Below are 21,682 nucleotides of genomic sequence, written 5' to 3'. Positions count from 1 at the left end.
AGTCATGGTAGCACTCTTCTTTGGCAATGGCTTCTTGGAAACAAAAGTGGAATTCTCAGGTACTAAAGGGTGACCTCCGTGGACATCAGCACAGAAGAGTCTTAGTGAGCCTTGCTTTGTTCTCTCTGTAACACAATCTCTCTGACTTAAGCCTGTTCTGGTGAGTGGCAAGTTCTGAAAACTCTTGATGTTTTGATGAAAAGAACCCTGTGGATTGTTTTAGATCTGTATATTAACAAAAATAACCTGGCTAGGTTATTTCTTAGAAAGAGTAAGAAGGACATTATCCCCTGAAAAGGTGTAAAAAAAACTCTGCTGGTAACACATGCAAGTGTGTACGCGCGCGCGCACACACACACACACACACACTTATTTTCTCTCTATTTTCATCTAGAATTTGTAGTTTGCTTTTATCCTTAGTGTACATGAATACGTGAAAACACACAACACAGAGACACACAGTCTGATAGAGTAATAATCTCTCCTAATGTGCTTCTATTTAAAGTAACAAACAGATGGAGGGTTTATGAGCAAAGCTGGTAAAAGTAAAAGCAAATGATTGCAATAGTTGTACTTTTTAATAGGATTCCCCACATTCTAAGACATTATTCTCCAAGGAACAAATTGTTCTATAAAATTATGTTACTTAGAAGAGAGATCGTCACCCTGACATTGCTGAGGAGAACTCCAGAGGGCGTGTATCGTATTGTGGGGATCATTCTGCTGAGAGAGGGGAGATGGCGATGTCAGGCACTATGGTCCCTAAAGAACAAGGTCAGAAGGGTTGGGAAGGTGGCTCAGTGGTAGAGTGCTTGCCTTGCATGCCTGAGGCCCTGGGCTCGATTTCTCAGTACCACATAAGCAAAAAAAAAAAAAAAAAAAGAACAAGGTTAGAGGGACAGGAGAAAGGGGAAAAAAGGAGGGTAAAGGTAGGAAACATGCCTCAGCTCCAATTGAATGTATTATCTTCTATTTTCCTAGATTTGGGAAATTCCTACAGATTTAAGATAAACCTGAGACCTGGCTTCCTGCCCCGCCAATTCCCACAAAAGTGTCTGTTTTATGGCAGATCTTGCTTAACAAACAGTGGAGCTGTAAACAACCCAGCAATAATTCATTATCATTATCCTTGCTTAAGAGAATCCAAACTCACTCTAATTTTATCAATAAGATGAATATACCACTGTGATGGCCTTTACGTGAATTATAATTAAAGCTAATCTTCATTAAAGTTATTATACCATTCTGGAAGCAGATAAACAAGCCAAAGAGAGGCAAACAATGCAGTCAATAACTTGCTCCAAATATGTATGCATATTTTTTTTTTGTTTTCAAAGCTCATATTGAGAGAGACATTCCTTCGCACGATACAAATGGATCTGACATTAAGAAAAGTAAACAAGAAAGAAAAATAAAGATGGAAAAATCCTGTGGTCAGTTCACAAGTGCTTTTTTATTGTTTGAGGCAGGGTTAAAGCCTTTTATAAAGACAAGGATATATGGGCCGCTAGATTGGATATGACATCGGCCTGGTCTAGCTGCCCTTGTGCTGAGCTCTGCTGCCTATTAGATGCCACGGACAAAACAGGCACTGAAACTTCCCAACAAAGAGCCAGGGTGGGTCCTGACACAGCTAATTTCAAGCATTATCCTAGAGCTGATTTTTGTAGGTGAAACACTGCACAGGTATCCACTCTTGTTGTGAGTGGGTTGGAGAGATGAAGGACACTGTTGGATAATCCCTGATTATTAGTGGTTTTGAGGATTTTAATGTGAATGTATCTGAAGAGCTGATTAATGGAGGTTGCAGGACCTGTGCATGGAACTCCTAGCAGCCCTGATAGATGTCATTCAGGGTCGTGCTGACTGAGTAGGCTAGGGGCTGTGTGACCTGGCTCCAAGTAGCTCAGGTGTGCAGAGTGCTCACAGACTTTGACAACAACCAGTTTCTGGTCATTCCCTTAACTGTTCTTGCAGGGAATTTCTTCAGGCTTTGCGGTCCTAATTCTAGGCAACCCAGAACAATGAACACCTGGCCTAAATACAGGACACATGACACAAACAGATAAATGCTTTGTGTTAAAGGCAAGCATACAGCCTTTCAAATATCTTGCAGAGAGACTTGCTTTGTGCACCAGTTAAGTTAAATGAAGTGAGAGTTACGCAATTAGTGTGAGGGTGTAGTAGTCTTTTTTTGGCGATGTTAGTGCTAAAAATCCCAAGAAAATGATGTACCAATGTTTTGGAAGCTATGGATCTGATTTCTGAGAGGTCCGGAGAAGAAATAGGAAATTTGGATTTGATTGGATGGGTATTTTCTACAGGCTTCATTTTGTGCTTCAACCTCCAGAGCCCTCACACTCTATCTTTCATCACCTCACTACTTGAAAATAGCACCCAAATAAGCAAGCCCCAAGTGTAACTGTGGCTATAGGCAGAGCAGGCAAGGGTGTGTGCTTCAACACTGAGTAAGGTTGCATGGTGCAAACCAAATCCTGAGTCGTGAGAGGCAGCTTGCCCTGCATCGTGTTCAGGGCAGGTAGATTTGGAAGTGGATCGAAGAGGATAATGCCTGGGCTTTTGCAGGGAGGGATTTAGGTGAAGTGAGTCTACAGTGGGGATTGTAAAAACACGAAGCCAGCCATAAACGTATGAGCTACTTGGGAAGTTACTCCTTCTTTTCTCTGTAAATCTACAAAGCATCAAAATACTGAAGGATGGAGGAGGCTGGTGCGTGTGCTGAAGGGGACCTTGGGAAAGTGTCCTTCCTTTATACTCTGGCCATCCCACTAAAAATAAACCCACAGCACAGGGACAGCAGAGGAATCCTGGCTCAGTCAGGCTAGCTGCAGGCAGCTCCCCTGCTCGCCCCTTCACAAGGCTGGAGTCACTGAGCATGCCCAGTGAGGCCCCAGGTGTGACCTCTGCTCTCCTGTAAGCAGTGGAGGGACCAGGCAATCGATCATGGTGTTCATGCTGTCAGCCCCGGTGCTTAGACGACGCTGTCTGTCACCCCAGTGGATGAGCCCTGCTTAAGGGCAATCATGTCAATCTCTCTGTGACCACTCAGTCTAAAGCAGCAGGATGATCTTGACAGGCCTGGCAAAGTCAGCACAAGGTATATGGAAAGCTGAAATTGTAGCCTTCCCACAGAGATGCAATGTGGACTGTTGTTTTTCTTTAGCTCTTCCTTTATTTTTGCTTTCCCCTTAATTTTCATGATATGGGCTGAGGCTTACAGAACTGGGCTTCACAGCTGGTCATCACGGATAAACCTGTTGCCCTCTGAGTTCTTCCCATAATAAACATAGCGGTACTTGCCCAGGACACCTGGAAAAGAGAAACATTGTTACAGGTGGCTCAGTCAGTGTATTCCTGAAATGTAGGTGCTGTAAAACAGATCCAGTGGGGGCAAAAGACAACGACTCTACATCTGTGTGTGTGTGTGTGTGTGTGTGTGTGTGTGTGTGTGTGTGTGTGTGTGTGTGTGTGTATGTGTGTGTGTATACAGTTACTAGGACTTGAATTCAGAAACTCAGTCTTGTTTAGCTCCTTTGCTCCAGGCTGGCATTCTTGAGCCACACCTCCATGTCTGTCTTTTTGCTTGTCAATTGGAGGTAAGAGTCACATTGACTTTTTTACCTAAGGTGGTAAATAACCAAGATCCTCAGATCTCAACCTTCTGAGTAGCTAAGATTACAGGTGTGAGCACCAGTGCCCAGCCTCTCTACCTTCTTGTCCTCACCTTTAACCTGCATCACTCAGCTGACTCCCCAACAATAACATCCTCTCTGAGTGGTTCCCCCATTTTAGGGAAGTTTCCCCTGATATTTGGCAAAAGATTATATAGCATGACCCTCTTTTTCCAGAATTATTAGCAGAGTTTCTAAGAACAGAAAATCAAAGATGTCTCCATCCCAAATGAAAGATGTAGAATCATCTTCCCAGAGTGTGAGTGTTTTGTTGAAGTTGTGAGTGTACCTTCTTAACTCCTAGAGAGAATCTTGCAGAGCCTGGAGGGTATCAAGCACGTATGAATGAAACAAGAGCTTCTGACACCAGAAGCCTTCCTCTTACAGAGCTTCCAGAGAGCACTTGTCCTGTTTTGATACATTGGACTTGTATCTTCAGTTTGGCTTTATGTCATTTGTCTGCAGAAAGCTTTCCTCTCATTTATTTATTTTTATACATTTTTATTGTAAAAATACTGTATAGAGGGGTTACAATTATATGAGCAAGGTAATGAGTAGTACATTTCCTATCAAGCATTGTTACCTCCTCCTTTGTTTCCCCCCATCATCCCTTCCCTCCCACCTCCACAACTACACTCCTCACCCTCCACCCCGGCTGCCCTCCCTCCCCCACCCCACCCCTGGCCTAAATTGTAAAGTTCGTTTTTCAACATACTGTCTTGTGCATCTCATTGTTACAATTGGTCAACCTGTATCCCTATTTAAGCAAGAAAAGTGTATATACAAGATGCAGGGCACCAACATCAAATACAGTGAAAACAGGGGTTATACCATGGGGGAGGAACTTACAAAGAAACAAAAAATCACACGGTCCATTAGAAATACATTAGAAACAATAGCAAGAAAGAAAAAACCACTTGTGTCCCTATCTTGGGGTTCATTTCGCTTAACTTTCCTCTCATTTAAAAAGAGTTTTTATGATTTTATTGCATGTTTATTATTAAGTAGTTGTGTAAAGGGGTGACAAGTCCATATATCAGGTTATGAGTTACAAGGCTTCTCGGTGAATGCCACCCTTCTTCCCCCCATCCTGTTCCTACCGTGGTTTCTTTGTTCACACAATGTATGTTAAATATAATGACTGCATGCATTCACCCTTCCTCCATTCCTGTACCACTCCCCAAAACATGTTTCCACTTCTTGGTATTCATTTTGATAAACAGTACTTTGGCTGTTCTGGAATCATGCCTTTGGATTCCACATACACACACACACACACCAAGTATACCATTATACCATCCTTTACTCTGTTTGTAAGTAAATGCACAGAGCCCTGTATATGCCTTGCATTTTAGATCTAGCTTCCACATATGCAAGTAAACATGTGCTGTTTGTCACTTTTGTGATTCTTAATGGTGTAAGCACTTCCTAGATTAGGGTCAAACTTTTAAATCAACTCATTTTTTTTTAAATTCTAAATACTTAACAAGAAATCACCTGCCATGGTTCTGGTGAAATCTTGTGAGATTATTAAGGGAAAGAAAATCAAAATTTTCTAAGAAAATATGCATAACTTCATTTTGTTTTTGTCACCTTTTCTTTTTCGAAGAAAAAAAGCTACCTCCATTTAGAAGATCTAACAAAATACTGTCACGTACAGTTGTCTCAGCACTAATGAGACCTCTGAAATGTTCACAACTAGGGGGAAAAAAACCCAAAGGAGATGCCCAGAACAGAGAAATTCATGAGCCACAAACCTGCCTATGAAAACTGTTGCATATATGCATGTTTTTTTTGAGGGGGTGTGGTGGGGAAGGGGGGTAGTGTAAAGTCAACAAGCACCATAACACAATTCTTCATTAATCGGAGACAAATTAGACTTGAAATTAGCCAGGGCCTTCCCCTCTGACTTTGTGAGTAGTAAATATTTTTGTGACTATAAAAGAGATGCTTCTCTATTACAGAGCTCTCAGCTTTGTTCTTGAAAGATTCAAGTGACTCATTAAACCTTTTAAGTACAGGACAGATGTTCCCTAGCTTGGGACAAATTAGGATGTTGTGGGGGGATGTCTCAGGACATTTTAGGGCTGGAAGAGGGATGGGGTGACATGGTGGCATGGTGGGTTCTCAGTACTTCCTGCCGTGTTCCCACAAACAACTTTCCCATGGATCATTCTTCCCAATTGTTCTTGCTTTACCCTTGGCTTCTTATCCCATTTCTGGTTTTTAATGTTGGTCTGCTGCCTGGAAATACTGAGCTTGGATGAAACCTCACTGAGACGTTCTCAAAGCTTAAGTTATTCTCTTAGCTCTTGGCACTTGAGCTGGTCCCTTTATTGTGCTACATTATGTGTTGTTTAGTATTGTGCTAATATGCCAGGATTCTAGGTTGTCTGAGCTGGTCAGGCTATGACAATCTCTATGGGCCTGGGTAGGAATACCTCACGGGAGTGGGAACATTTGCAGGGGGGCTGCCTTACATCTAACTGATCTAAAGAAATGCTCAATAGTCCAGAAAGATGGGGCCAGAGAGCACTGATTTCATTTTAAGGCAACAGGCTAAAATGAATTAAATATTTTTATTGTCTTTAAGTAGTTTTACAAAGAAGTTTCAATTCAACATATCAACTTATGAGTACAATGCATCGTTAGCATTGTGATTTTTATGAAGAGTTATGGATATTGTAAATAGTCTTTCTCTTGAGCAAAAGTATAACAGGCAGGTGCGTGTGTGCGTGCGCGCGTGGGCACAGTAGCCCCTCCCCCATCATGGCCACACTCTTCTCCAGTACACTCTCCATGTATCCACACATGCAATTTCTTTTCTCTCCCCTCTCTCCATGGTGAACTTCCACTCTGGATTTTCCCCTAGATATAACCAGATGGGAACAGAACTCCTGGAATGTGAGCTGGGATGTGCTCTGAGCCACACATTCCCAGACCTTCTTTCTGGTTGGCATTGATAAAAGTCCTTTTTATGTCCTGCCCTGTTTCTTTGGGCTCAGAAGCAAGAATGTTTATAGACATCCTGGTGAGAGAGGGCTGTTTGATGGATGCAGGAGACTGTGGCTGGGTGTCAGTGCTTGGAAAATGAGGCAAGGACATGAGGTATTAATATTGTCAATGATCTCTTGACGGGAAAAGAGATACCGCACTCACTGTCAGATTTAAATAGACATCAAGTGCATTAATGACAGAAGGGCAGACTTCAAACAAAGGGGCTGTGTGCTGGGGAGCTGAGTTGGTCTCTGGGCTGGCAATAACCCGATCTGAAAAGACACTGTCAGGACTAGAGACAGGCCCAGGATTGTGTGTAGTGACAGAAAACAGAGATACTGACAAGAGATACCAGGGCCATATTATGCCAAGGACACTGTAACACTGCCTTCCTCTCTAACTCAGGCTGACACCACTCCCCATCAGGCAGGTCTTCTCCTCCTGTTCCTGTAGAACCACAACTTTCTATCTCTCCGCCTTCCTCTCTACAACTCACTGCAGCTGAGAAGTTCCCAGCACCCCTTCCTCTGGAAGAATAGTGGGGTCAGGGCCTTAGGATAACTTCAGTCGATTTATGTTTGGACTCCCCAGGAAGGCACTCCCTCGTCCTTCAATGATAGCCTGGTGACCTGAGGTGAGGGCCACTGTGTGAAGAGCTGTCACCTTGAATAAAATCCATAAAGGGGAGGCACTCAGTGGTAAGGATCGCCTGGTAGGCAAAAATGAAACCCAGCTGCTAGCACTAGCCTGGGAAGAAAGGTACTTTGGCTAGTGACACTGGAAATTGGCTGAAATTCTTTTGCACTGGAGCCATCTACGGCTTAAATGAAGCCAACTGCGCCTCTCCTGAGGTTCCTACCTATGTGTGCTCTCATTGGCAATACGATTACTCCCAGGATGTTACTTTTGCGCTCAAAAATAAATAAGAAAATAAACAAGGGGCAAAAGGCAAAAGAAACAAGCCAGGCAGCAGAGTCCTGTGGATGGCTGTAGACTTTTTTATTTATCATGAGGGTTATCTATGAAATAATAGGCTCTGTCCATAAATTAAGAGAGGTGGTATTATGGGCTGCTTTCCCTGCTGTCTTCCTCCTCCATGACAACTGCCAGACCTGTGAAAATCACAGAGGGAATGGGGTTTGTTTGCAAGGAGTGTTTGCCCAGGGAGGGGATCTCGGGAACCACTGGTTGTGACTCAGTAGGCCATGTTTTTGTGCGCACATCTGCCTTGCATTCACTTGTTTGTATCTCCTCACAACTGGAGGGGGAACAATCCATTTAATGGCAGATGTAGTGTTTTTAATTAAAATATCTGGCTTTGGCCATAATAAGTGAAGCGGGCTTACCATGTATCAGGCAGACGTGCTGATGTCTTGTGTGGAGCTTTCTTTGCTGGGGCCCTGAAAAATGACAGCGTGCCATCCCCTGGGGAATCTTCTCCTGCCAAATGAGACTCCTAATTTTTCTTAAGTAGCCAGCTTTCCCATCACCATAAGCTCTTAAAGCTATAATTATGAAAAAAATGTATTGGGAAGAATCTGTTTTAAAGAGGCCCTTTATCTTTTCAATGTTCCCCCCCTCTGGAATGGATGTTCTAATTACGCATGGTAAGTTATGGCCTTGGGGCTGCCTAACGGGTGAGAATCTCAGCCTCTTCTCTTGGATGCAAGGTAGTGTTGGCGGGCTGGCTGGAGGGAGGGTGGTTCCAGGATGTAGCTAGGAGTAGGAGGAAGCTCTCAGTGGCCATAGCAAGGGAATTTTTGTGGACCCTGTATGAGTGCAGCCTGGCCTCCATGATGTCCTCATGTCACCCACCCCTCTGTGTGGCTATTGTCTATTTTAGTAGGGGATGGGTAAGCTGTTTTAAAATCCAGCCTTGATGTAACCAGATACCCATCCTTTGATCCATGCTGGACTGTTTGTCTTTAATAGTTTCCACTTTAATTATGAAATGGGTGATTTAGTAATTTTATTTATTTTTATGTCATTACTGAAGCTTGAACTACAGGCTTGGGTGTTGTCCCAAGGCTTGTGCTCTACCACTTGAGCCACAGCTTCATTGCTAGCCCTTTTCTTCTGGCTCTTTGGTTGGTAATTGGAGATAAGATTCCTGCTCAGATTGGCTTCAAATCACTGTCCTCGGGTCTCAACCTCCTGAGTAGCTAGGATTACAGGCATGAGCCACCAGTGCCTAGCCAGTTTTTTTGTGTGTATGCCTGTTGGGAATGGGGAGAGGCAGGGCCTGAATTCAGGGCCTAGGCACTGTCCCTAAGCTTTGGTGCTCAAGGCTAGTGCTCTACCACTTGAGCCACAGCTTCATTGCTAGCCCTTTTCTTCAGATCTCGGGCTCCTGCATAGAATTACATGCAGGAACAATTTAGTAAATGCTTTGAAGATAAAGATGCTGGGCCCAGTGGTAAATGGATCACAATTTGCTTTGGACTAAGTCAGGTCTTGAAACCACTGTTTAGCATGGATCCAAAAGGAAGCTCTGGATGAGCTAGAAATCTCCAGAGAAAGGGTTTCCACTAACTTTTCAGCCACTTGTCTCATAGTTACAGGGGAACATAATGCCCACTAACTGTCCCACATTTTGTTCACTGTGACATGAACTCTAGTCTCATGCAACCAAATGAAAGCCTGTTAGATCCAGCACTCTGCCAATACAAATATGAAGATGCATTTGATAAGTGAGTGCAGGTGGAACCAATCAATTCGTATTTGCAACAAAGAGAAATTATCAATCTGATTCTCATTTGGTTTGGTCTTCATTTTAAATACTATCATCATGAATGTTTAAGTGTAGCCAGGTATTGACAAGAGCTTATCAATATCACATGCTGGCTGGGGACTGAGAGCTTGCTAATCTGTAAGAGGAAAGGAAGGAACCAAACCCCAGTGATTGAGAAGGCATTAGTAGGGTCCTTTCTGGTCTGTGATGGAAGGTTCTAGAACAAGGTCTCTGGCATACTACAAAAATCCATAAACATAAAACCCTTAGAATATTCCCTCTCTTTCCATTTCTGTTAGGGACCAAAACAGAGGAGGTACCCAATAAGTATCTATGGAATAGATTTATACCAACAAATGAATAGATGCATAATATTTTCACAGGATTTTAGGGATTTCCATTATTGAACGTTAATACTTTAATCTTCTGGCATAACCTTGACTTTGGAACAACATTTTAAAGATGTATACAGGTCATATGTGTCTTACTGAAGCATGGGGCAGAGTTTTAGAGGGCCATGTCCCCATCATGGATTCTGCTGGTGTTTTTATGCTGAACACTTGTTTATCTCTCCTTCCCAAAACAAAGAAATTCCAATGCTGGGCTGGAGAAAGCTCAGTGAATGTTATCATCTGGCCTTAAGAGCCACAAACATCACCTGGAAAGGGACATTTCCCCCAGAAAGCACACGCTTGAATAAACACACCACATTTTCTGGTCTTGACGAAGGGCTAGAGCAGCACCCTGAAGTCAGCTCTGTGCTGTGTTATCAGCCCTGCCTGCCCTGGATACTGAGCGAGATTTAGCAGAGCTGCAGAATTACAGACTCTTGGCATAAGGCCCTCCTTCAATGTAAGCTCCTTACACACTAGGGACAAATTGGGAAAAAAGACTTAAAAAAAATCTTAAAGGTGTTGCTTGGGAACAGTTTTTGAGCAAAAGAGACAAAGTCTTTCCTCTCTTTGTGGGTCTAGCTGTGAGACCTCAGGCGGAGGGGACCAGGGGCTATTCACCTGACCCAGGGGACAGTAGTGAAGGTCTGGAAAAGAGGAGCCTTCCTTTCTAAACTAGCAGAGCAACTGTCTCGGTTTGTCAACTGTATCTTGGGCTGGCAAGGGGTGCCACACAGGTCTTGCTATAGTAGGCAATCATCTCTAGCCATGCTTCTGCATCTCCATTGTTACACAAAACAGCGCCATGAGAACAAGAGGGAATTTCTACCCTGCTAAGCTGAACCCCACACTCTGCATGAACTGATATTTGATATTTGAGTCCCCCCTAGTTAGTTCATCCCTGGGATGAAATGAACTAAAGGCTGCAAATTTTACTTTATTCATGGCAAACTCCCATCTATACAATTTTCGTCCTTAATTTTATCTTTTTATGAGGGCTGGCAGTACTAGGGTTTGAACTCAGGACTTTAGGCTTGCTGGACAAGCACTTGGCCCATGCCCCAGCACTCATCCAGATTTTGAAAGTGCATTTTCTGAGGTAAAGTTGTGGCACATTGAATCGTTGTCATAGGAAGTCTTGAGCCGTCTTGTTAAAATTTAGTCAGCACATTTTATTGTGTGGCACTTTACTTCGTTTCAGTTTTATTTTGTTATTTTTAGCCATACTAATCCTCCTCATGAATTTGTGAACATTTTTAGTATACTTAAGATACACATCTTGGGTCCATGTTTTTGCTCCCTAATAAATTGTATTATGTTCAAGTTCAGTTGCTGTCACTATTCCTTCGGGCTGATTATTTCTACCCGCAATGTTTATCATGAATTTATAATGTTTATTCACTTCTTAGCATAAAGAGAATACACCCCAAAGTGACTGCTTTGGGTGCATGATAGGATTCGAATGGAGGGATGTCCTGATGACATCCTGTATAAGTACCATACAACCTCCCCCCCACAAACCTCAAATCCTAAAATCCCAGTTTGCCTCCTATTCAAGGCTAGAATGCATCCCTATCACAAAAGAAAGCCCCCAAATGGATCTTTTTCCAACGCTCAGAGCCTTGCAATAACTCCTGAGGAGAGATTATTAGCCTGCTCAGACAGATGCTGGGTCTTGTCAGGCGTCACCCTGTGTTTGCAAGGAGGGAAAATCAGGGACCTATCTTGGCGCTGGGCAGCCAGAGTGAGGATACAGGCCTCCTGGATCATGGAGGCTGGATAAACGGTGATGAGCGTGGGTAGACAAGTTGACATGTGATAAACGCAAACCTGTGGACAATACACTCTGGGCTCCCAGAGCAGCTGAAATAAGGGTTGTCATTGTACAAGAAGCAAAGGGGGTGGGAAAGGAAGGAGAGAAAGAACAAACTCAAGGCAAGAACGGTCTCACATAATCTTCTAGTAGAAAATGGTAATGCAAGTCCCAATTCAAGAAATTCTTGCACCACTGTGTAGCTTAGTTCCCTGCCCCACTGAGTCCCTGGACCTTATGTCCAAGTAGCAGGTGCTGTAGTACTAGCCAGACCTGACAGGGCGATGCAAAGTCCTTCCACATCAAGGAAGCATTTGGCCTACAGACTAAAACCTACCTGACAGATGATAGTTCCATTGTATGAATCCTAGAGAGGAAATAGTCAAAATGCTTTTGTACAAATGTCAATTTTTTTTACTTATTATTATTATTTTGTAAATTCTGTCATCCTACCTACTCAGAAGGATTGTGCTTTGAGGCTAGCTTGAGAGGTGAAATGTTTCTTCTATTTGTTTGTTTTGAGATCACATCTCAACAGAAAATGCTGTTTCCCAGGCAGAAAGTAAGACTTGATTTCCAAAGTAACCAAAGCAAAACAGAACTGGAGATGTGACTCGAGTGGCAGGTTACCTGCCTAGCAAGTATGAGGCTATGAGTCCTCTTTTAAAAAATGAGTCCTGCGGGCAGTGGAAATTAGACAGGCACTGAAGAAAGTACCTCAGCTGCTTACTGCATCCTTGTTTGGAACATCACCAGTGTGAATGGCTGTTACCTCCAGATGCATTCTAATCAAACAGGAAAACACTAGAGATTACAGATAATAAATTTCATAGTAAGTACTGTCTTCTCATTCTCCTCCCATCAAAATTCATAAATGTTAATGATTCAAGTACATTTTTTTCTTTATTCTCAGGTTAGGTTTTGGTTCCAATTAAAAATGAGGCCAGAAGTAGTATGTAATCTTGATATTCTAAACCGTAGTTTACTTATATTCAGCTATAAGGTTATTTTACACTAATACACACAATGTTAATTTTCCTTCTTTCACCGTTTCAGAGAATTCTTGAAGTGGGACAAAATGGAAAGATTTATCATTTTATGTAAAGTCCTTCATATACAGAGTTAGAAAAGGTAGTTTCAATTTGTTTCTTTAAGACTAGATACCCACATGACTTCCTTTCTAGTCTAGAAATATCTCTGGATCATAGGAATGGAAGCTTTGTTTTTATAACTTATTTTTCAATGTAGTTTTTTTTTTAATTATGTTCACAGATAACAGACCTCTTTTTAAGAAGTTCAAAGATCACAAATGAGACCTAGGTTCATTCTTACCTACTTTTATGCAGAGGGAAATGAGAGCCAGGTGGAGTGAGCATATTTTCCTCTTCCCCATGTCTGTAGTTTAAGGGGCCATAATGGATTTGTGATGGGCTATATTCCAAAGTGCGTGCAGAGATGGGATGCAAATCAGCTAAGATTCATGAAGTGCAGGACACTGATGGATGTGCTATCAACCAGTCTGTCACTCAAAGCAGACAGTGGTCAAGAGGGAGGGCTGCACATTACTTTCTCAGAGAGTGTTTCAGACAGGAAAGAGAGAGAAAGAAAAGAAATGAACCCCCCATCCCTCCACTTTCCCTTTATTTCTGTCTTTATCTTTTCTCCTGTAACTTCTGAAGTGAGAGGAGGAGCCACTAGAGGGCAGCATGAATTTAGGAAAGACTAGAGGCTTTCTTTAAAATAAATGCTGATGGCAACTAGTCAGGGAGAACCATTAAAGCCACACTGTGCTTCTGGTCACCAATTATAGGTTCTATAATGATCAATATGTCATGTTTGCTCAATCGGGGCTAAAGGCTCTATGAGAACATGTCTACCAGAGTCCCTTCCATACTTTTGGATTTCTTCTGCCTCAATTTCAGGGACTGATTTTCTTTACCATCAATTGTTCTAATTAATCTTCTAGGCTGAGGGTTTGGAGAGTTTTGCGTATCACTTGTATAAATGTGAAGAAGCATTCAAACTAATAAAGATAGATTTCTCCCATTTCTTAGGCAAAAGATCGGTTTGGCCATGGAAATCCTCAAAAGAAAATGCCACCCAAGGGCATGGAATAGCCACTAGCTGATTGTCAAAAACAATACAATAAAAATGAGAATCAGCACGCCCACCTTGACTGAAACCACCCCAACCACTGTCTTCCCTCTCAGAGTACTTAATAATAATTTAAAGTGCTTCTGATCTTTACTGAGTCCCAACCATTCTCTGACACATAGACTGAATGACCACTTCCTTTTTAGAGAAAACGCTATTTCCAGAGATTTCAAAACTGTCATTGCTTTAAAAGAGAAGAAAAAAATGACATTCCAGGAAAGGGTTGTTAGAAATAAAATTTAATAGGATGAAAATTAATGATTAGATTTGACCCAGGAAGAAGGTAAACAAACAAAGTAACAGTTGCAGAAGACTTGGGCAGGGGAAAGCAGAGCTGGGGACTCTTCCTTTATTTGCCCTCAGTGCAAGTCAGGTGACTGGCCAGACCCTACTTAACTATCTCACTCAGTTAACTAGAAAGTTGTTGAGTTTTCTCTCACCCATACAACAATACCTAAAAATCAAAATTAATTTCTAGGTGATTCATAAGGACCACACCTGAGTGGTGTTTTCAAGTGAAGAGGACATAGTCAGGAAGCTTGGCTGGACCGTGAGACTGTGGATTAAACATTTCTTATGGACTTAGAAGCTTCTGTTTCTGTGGACTGCAGGATTACCATCAGCAGCTCCCCACACATGCGCTGTGAAGCCTGGGACTTAGTAGGTACTCAATCCATTATTAGGTTTTGTTGGGCTGGATTCTCCTTCTGTAGTATTTATCACACACTCATGGACAAGTTAATGAATTGCTTGGACTCATCTGGACAGAGGTTTCTGACTTGCCCATGTACCCAAATCACCAGGAAGACTTGTAGAAACACAAATGGGCATGTCCCATCTCCAGGTTCTGATTTAGTGGTCTGAGTTGGGGCTTTCACAAACACCAAAAGCATCCTTTTTTCAAAACTTTGTCAATGGAAAATTCCTTGACATTAGTTTTGTTGTTGTTTTTGTATGCAGTACTGGGGTTTGAACACACACTTGCTAGGCATGCCTGAAGTTCTACTTATTTATTTTAGGTTTACTTTTTCAAATAGGGTCATTTGTTCTTACCCAGAGCCTGCCACAGGCTCAAAGTTATGCCTGTTAGTAGCTAGAACCATCGGTGGGTACCATAATGCCTGGTTTGTTGATGGACCTGAGGTTGTTAACTTTTTGCCTGCCAGCAATCCTTCTGATGTCTGACTCATAAGTAGCTTGAAACTACAGGCATGAGCCATCACACACAATCTACTTTTTATTCTTGTAAAATAAAAACAGTTCAAATTCAGAGATTTTAAACTAATGCTGGTCAATTGAGGGTTCTATTGTATTGAGCTTTGGTAAATGTTTTATTTTCTTCCCCAGAGGAGTCAAGAAACAAAATGTACCTAAAAAGGAGTATTGATTGAGGTCTGACAATACTGCTCAGTGGTAGAGTTCTTGCCTCGTGTGGCCTGTACAAGTCCCAGAGTTTTCAGCTCTAACACAGCAAAACAAAAACAAAAAAAAAATAATACTCAGTTCTTTAAAAAAGAAAGCTGAAATTTAAGTGATGTGCAGGAGGTGACATTAACAGCAGGAAAGCAAATTTTAGGGGTAGACCTGAACCAGCAAACCATGATTTATGAAGAGAGAGGGTGAGGAGACACTTATCCCGGAAAGTCTTCAGAGTCCCTCAAAGCTGAGAGTGTCTCACAGGAGCAAAGCTGAGCAGCTGAGGGTCCTCCTGCAGACACGGAAGGGGAATTCTGGCTCTGCTCTAAAGCAGAAATTTGCTTTTGGGTTTCATATCTGTTCCTATTAGAAAGCTCACACCAAAAGAGGGGAAACACCCACCATTCTGTCTGGTTCCTCGGCCTGAAATCTCTCAGGAGACTTACTGAAAATAAAGACAAGTTGCTTTTTAAATTTTTTTAATTCTTCAAGATGAGGAGAGGGAGGGCCTTTTCAAATAAAATTAAGCAAGCCCAGTCACAGTGGGTTTGTCGTAATGCAAACCCAGTAAAGACTGGGAGAAGGGCTCCCTTTTGGTCCAACCTCCACCTGCCTTTCTTACAATCCAAATAAATTTTTTCCTGTGCTGATATTGCCAGAATCTTTCCTAATTCCAGGACGCTTTAAATTGCATCTCCAAAACAAATCTGCTGATATGTGATTTAATTGAAAGAAGTTTGTATTACAAAGGAAGTATTCAAAAGTCTACATTTCAGAACGCACAACATAATTCTTGGGCAATAGTAAATTCTACTACCATATGCCAAAAATATGTTTATTATTTCCTGGCATTCAACTACCTATCCTTTAAGCTGCTTTTGTGTGTGTGTGTGTGTGTGTGTGTGTGTGTGTGTGTGTGTGTGTGTGTGTGTGTGTGTGTATGCACATGTGTGGGTATACACACATATGAACATGTTAATGGAAGAAATTCTAGGTACAGAATAGCCCAAGGAAGTTTATAAAAACCTGAATTTCTATACTTTTTTGCCCAGAATAAAGACATAGTAAATAGTAGAAGTGCATAAGGGCCTTTATTAGGGTTAGGCTCATTAAAAGTTAATGAAGGCAGCAGAAACTCTCCAGTGATATTAAGAGGGATATACTTTTTGCCTACTAATAGAATGGCCTCAGTCAGACAGACGTTGCTGACGGTGGGTGGTACCAGGTGTTATCTGTCCCTGGAATATGTTACTTAGAGGACTTGGGTATTACCCCTTTTATTTGGCCAGCTTGGATTTCTCAGGATTCACCCTGTGGTGAATTAACATGCCTCTATATTGAAAAAAGAAATTGCCCATGGGCCAGTTTGAGCCTCCCACCTAATAGAATACATCTGGGTCTGACAGTTTGATGCCCGGCTCCAAGCCACACTCAGCAACACAAATTAACAGCATAGACATTGCCCACGCTGAGCAGGAAGTAATAACCTGCTACCTGCGATTTGGCCAAAATCTCATTATAAGCCATTAAGGTAATTGAGGGCCAAGGCTGTGGATATTACACTCCCTGAGCACCAAGTAGTTGATTCAGGAGACGAAAGACTCATAGTGGAAGGGATGGGCAAGACAGAAGCAACTGCTTTAGATTATAGAGTGAATGCTGTCCGCAGTGTTCTGGGATGCTGGAGGACTGGTAAATTGTCATCTGCCCTGAAACCCATGTGACCCCTCCTAGGGGAAGCTCAAGAGTCTAAGAAGATGTTGTCACTTTTGGTAAATCTCTAACAATGCTATGCTATTAAAAACTGCTTTAAATAGATAGGGAAGAAAAAGGCAAAAGAAGTCAAAATGCTGAGAATTAAGCACCCAAAATGGCAAGGAAAGAGGAAGCCACTCTTTCTACCTAGATAGTGGAAGACCTCTAGAATTAGTACAGGTATATCAGCTTCCATTCCTACAAAGATGGATCTTTTGGTACAGGGAAGATGGCCCTGGACATTTTAGTAACGATGACAGCTTTTAAGAAGCCTGGAAAGAATCATTCAGAGCCAGGGTGAGGAAAATTGAAAACATTTTTAAGTTGCCGCCGCCAGAGATCCCCTTCTCCTTACCCCTTGTGACATCATTTGGATCATGACTGTTCCCCCGTGACCTGAGTTAAAGGGTAGCAGGTGGAGGCTAGCGGAAGGAAGTTGTGCTCGTGAATCTTGATTGTCAACTTGACTGGACTGAGAACGGGCTTAGGTTTACTAACCTGTACACCCATGGGGTATGTCAGTGAAGATCTGCCCTAAATGTAGATAGCATTGTCCTATAGACTGGGGTCCTGAATGGAATAAAAGGGAAGAAAAGAAAGATCCTGCGAGCTCACAGGCATTCCCTCCCTGCTTCTGCCAAGCTCTCCCACCATGATGGACTGAACCCTTGGAACCTGAGCCAAAATAAAGCTTCCTCCCTCCCGTGACAAAAAGAGAACATGCTAGAACATAGAGTGGGGAGGGGCATGACTGGAAGGGATTTTTGAAACCCGGGCCTCCTCTCTTTTATACGCCAGCCAGGAGGTGAATGCTTTTCCCTATCACATGAACTTCCACCTGGCCTCCAGAAAAGCCTCAAGGCAAGCTGACCACTAAAATTTCCAAAACTATGAACCAAAACAAACCTTTGCTCCTTTTTTTAAGCGGATTATATCTCAGGTATTTTGTCATGGTGACAGAAATCTGACTAGCATACATCAATGACAATTAAATTCTTTAATCACAAAAGTGTGCTGATGCACAGTTCAATAAAAGCTCCTGACGCAGTATCTCGAGACACTACTGGAATCTGTAGTGTCTGGAGAATAAACTTTCCTGGGCATCCCAAAGCTACTTTTCATCTATCCCAGGTTCTAACAAGGGAATCTTTGGCACTGGGATTTTAAAGACTTGACACTTGGGGGAAATTGCAGTAGAGTGTTCATGGGGGTGAGAAGCCTCGTGAGCAGGACACATAGCAGTACACTATCAGCCAGGCCAGCCTGACTCTTCCTCTCCACCGAGAGGGTTAAGCACAGTTTCAGGGTCTAGAAAATGGCTGCAGTTGGTACAAGTAAGGCCTTTCCCTATAACTAGATCCTTCAGGAAAAAAAAAAAAAACAAATTAATCAACAGTGAGTTGAAGTGGGTTTAATGATTGCATTCTGCATACAATCAGCTTTTCCCTTTTCAAGGGCCATCAATATGTCAAGGGAAGACATATCTGAAGGATATAGCTCTTAACATCAAGGTTATCTATTCTCCACAAGGCTCCCACTCCTTGCCCGGCTGATACTCCACGCTGCCTGTGTCTAACATTTTCATCAACTCTGCAATCAATCAAGGTAATAATGTTGTGCAAAAAATCAATTAACAACGCAATTAAACTTTCCTTATTATCTCAAAGGGCTGAAATAATACCTAAAGGGAAGATAGACTCACTGAACGCAGACATCCATAAGCCAATGTGAAAGTGAATTATGAGGTTAGACAGATGCAGGCATGTGCAGTGCTGTTATTTTCCGGGGGTTATATCTCATCGCAGCAGTGTATCAGTCAGCCCCAATCCCAGACCCTAAAAATTCCAAATTACTTTTAAGAAATATAGGATATGCAATATCCATTTCATATTCTCTTTCAAAGATAACCCCCTCCCCTGCTCAGCCCCCCCCCCAAATTGAACGGCCATATTATTCAAAGACAAAATGATCTTTCAACAAGAACATAAAATATAAAAGCTATAATAACATTTACATCTGTATAGCACACATCTCTGTAAATGCAGGCCATCTATTATACATAATCCGCAGGGCCTAAAAGACTCCCGATGCGGCATCCCATTGAAGAGCCAAATGTGTAAATGTGAGAGCTTCTCCTAGGGGACATCTGCCACTTCCTCCCACAGAGGCCGCCTTGCTCACTGGCTGGCTCGCTCATTCACGCCAGCCCAGATCCACACACAAACACACGCATATAGACGCATCAGGAGCCACACAAAGATTATTCACTTAAAACAAGAATAACTATAACTTAGCAATTATGCTCAACTTGCCCTGAAACACTATCCTTAGGAATTGAGCATTTATAGTACATTTAAAAAAAAAAAAAAAAGGAGAGAGAGAGGGAACTGTTAACCTTTCGAAGCAATGGAGATTGGAAAGTGTTTGAAATTTCACCCTGAAATGAGATACATAAAGGAAGAAGAGGAAGGCCTTGTGTCACATTTGTAGAGTTCCTCCTAAAAGACAAGGCAGTGGACATCAAGCAGATCGGAGGAGAAGTCCTAACAGAATGTTAAACAAGCCAACACTAGCACAAAAGCCAGCGAATTTCAAAAGGTGCTGGTCTAAGAGGAACATTATAGTCTCCTAACTTTGGAAACAAAAACAAAAACCAACAACCTAACTCTAAATACTAACAAATACAAAATGCAATCTCTCACACCAGAGTCAACCCAGCTCAGCTCTCTCCCAACTTGTTCTTCTGCAGCACAGCAGCAGAGGTTGCTGGGTTTCATGAGGATCCCTCCACAGTATCAGAAAGTCTGAGAGAACCCTAGGAGTGTACACAAGCGGCCCCAGAACATTTAATTGTGAATTTGGGCCTTGGATGGTGAACCAGAATTTCCTTCTTGGTCACATATGGGGATATTACTTCTAAGTCTAATGGTACATATAAATCTAGTCTCACAGTAGTATGGATTTCCACATCTAGGTACTACTGGGAGCCATGCAGGTATCACTGTTGTTTTGAATAGCATTCCTCCACAATAAGGTTTTTGTTTTTTTAAACAAGTTACTCACTTGTTAAAAAAAAATCCAGCTTCCCCAACCAACTTTCCTCTATTTTCTTCTCAGCATGGAAGCAAGGTTGAGTCTCCCAACTGCTGATTTAGATGGATAGCATAACAAGACAAACATACACAAGGGGTATTCTGCAATTTCTAAGGAAAAAAGGAATAGTCCAGGATATACTTTGGGTGCAGAGAAATTGGACAGGTTTAGGGAATCTTACGCTTTCTCTTCTAACCTTAAGGAACATAATTAATATGTTTCGTTTCCAATGACTATATTGTGTGCATATGAACTGGAACCATTCCTGCTGAGGATTTGATTTCCACTGATGATGGGGTGGGTTGGATTTTAAATGATGTGTGAGCACTTCTGTTCTTCCTTGCTCTGGTTTATGTGTTATTCATGACTTGCATTACAGACATGGCGGATACACAGATGTAAATGTTATTAAATCTTTTGTACTTTAGAGGCTTTGTGAAAGGTTTCTTTGTTTCCAAATAATTCTCTTAACCACTAAAAATAACCAGTAATATGTGACAATGTCTTGGGAAGTTTTTTTTTACCCACTTAATTTTCGGATGAAGAGATTTCTCCTCTCCTGCTCTCTTCATCGAATACAAGCACAGGATATGTTGGACAGAAAAGTTACATCTTTATAGCAACACTGAGGAGCAGCTTGAGAAGAGGAATCAGTGCGCATCCTGTGAAGCGCGTGTGTGCAGGTGGGTGCTTTGTGTGTCCTCTATGTTGTGTGTGTGCTGTGACATCTTTTTGCCCACTCAGGGTCCCCCAATTCTTGATGACCTGTCAAAGATGTGGCTGCTTTACTGCATTTTCCTCTTTGACATAAATCTTAATCTGTTTTCACTTTGCTCCTTCTTCTCCACATTTCTCAGGATTTCAACAGAAATGAGGCTGAGGATAAACCTCTTCATACATGCTGCACTTAATCAGGCTGTGCCTCTTGCTGCCTCCCTTTATTGATTTTAAATTTAAACAATGCTCTGAGGCTAAACAGAGCACCCCCACAAATATCGCTGATGTGACTGAAGGAGGTCAGGAAAGACACAGATGTACACTTCCTCCCTGACATTAGTGGCCCCTTTTGGAAATGTTCCAAAAGGAGGGTACCTCCACCCTTAGCCTATTTCTGGGCAGTGGCAGCCCCTGCTAGATCCCTAAGGATCCCATAGAGCCCCAAAGAGATCCCATCCACTTGGGAAGTGAGGTAAGGTCTCTTAAAAGATGGAGGTTCAGCTTCTGGTCTGTTAATGGCCTCAGTTACAACTTAGCCCATCTCTCAGAACTTCAGTTTCTTAGCAGCTTTGGAAAATGCTCCCAGAGAGCTGCTTCTGTCCTACTGAGGATCTCTCCTGCCATCTTCTCCATGCTGTGCCCACTGTGCTGGGTGACAGAGATATAGCCCACCCTCCTCCCTCTTTACTTATCTCTCTCCTTTTTCCCCACCCTCACTTTTTGGTGCCCGTACTGGGGTTTGATCTCAGAGTCACACATTCTCAGTTGGCTTTTTCTGTTCAAGGCTGGTGCTCTACCACTTGAACCACCTCATCACATCTTGTTTAAGGGTGGTTAATTGGAGATAAAAGTCTCATCGACTTTTCTGCCTGGGCTAGCTTCAAACTTCAGTCCTCGGATATCATCCTCCTGAGTAGCTAGG

General features: G+C 42.3%; 1 protein-coding gene across 1 annotated transcript in view; it reads right to left on the bottom strand.

The window, feature by feature from the left end:
• Window positions 1–1,355: 1,355 nt before the first annotated feature.
• The window catches only part of Lrmda (leucine rich melanocyte differentiation associated), a 1,080,690-nt gene continuing 1,060,363 nt past the window's right edge, over window positions 1,356–21,682 (bottom strand). Inside the window, exon 7 of the mRNA XM_070020659.1 lies at window positions 1,356–3,330. Within this exon, the coding sequence (XP_069876760.1) occupies window positions 3,251–3,330 (80 nt within the window). The 3' untranslated portion in view covers window positions 1,356–3,250. The remainder of the gene's footprint in view (window positions 3,331–21,682) is intronic.

Source organism: Dipodomys merriami, unplaced genomic scaffold (genome assembly GCF_024711535.1).
Source record: "Dipodomys merriami isolate MVZ:Mamm:240054 unplaced genomic scaffold, mDipMer1.0.p SCAF_14, whole genome shotgun sequence".
In the NCBI taxonomy this organism is placed as follows: domain Eukaryota; kingdom Metazoa; phylum Chordata; class Mammalia; order Rodentia; family Heteromyidae; genus Dipodomys; species Dipodomys merriami.
This window is presented reverse-complemented; position numbering and strand designations above follow the sequence as displayed.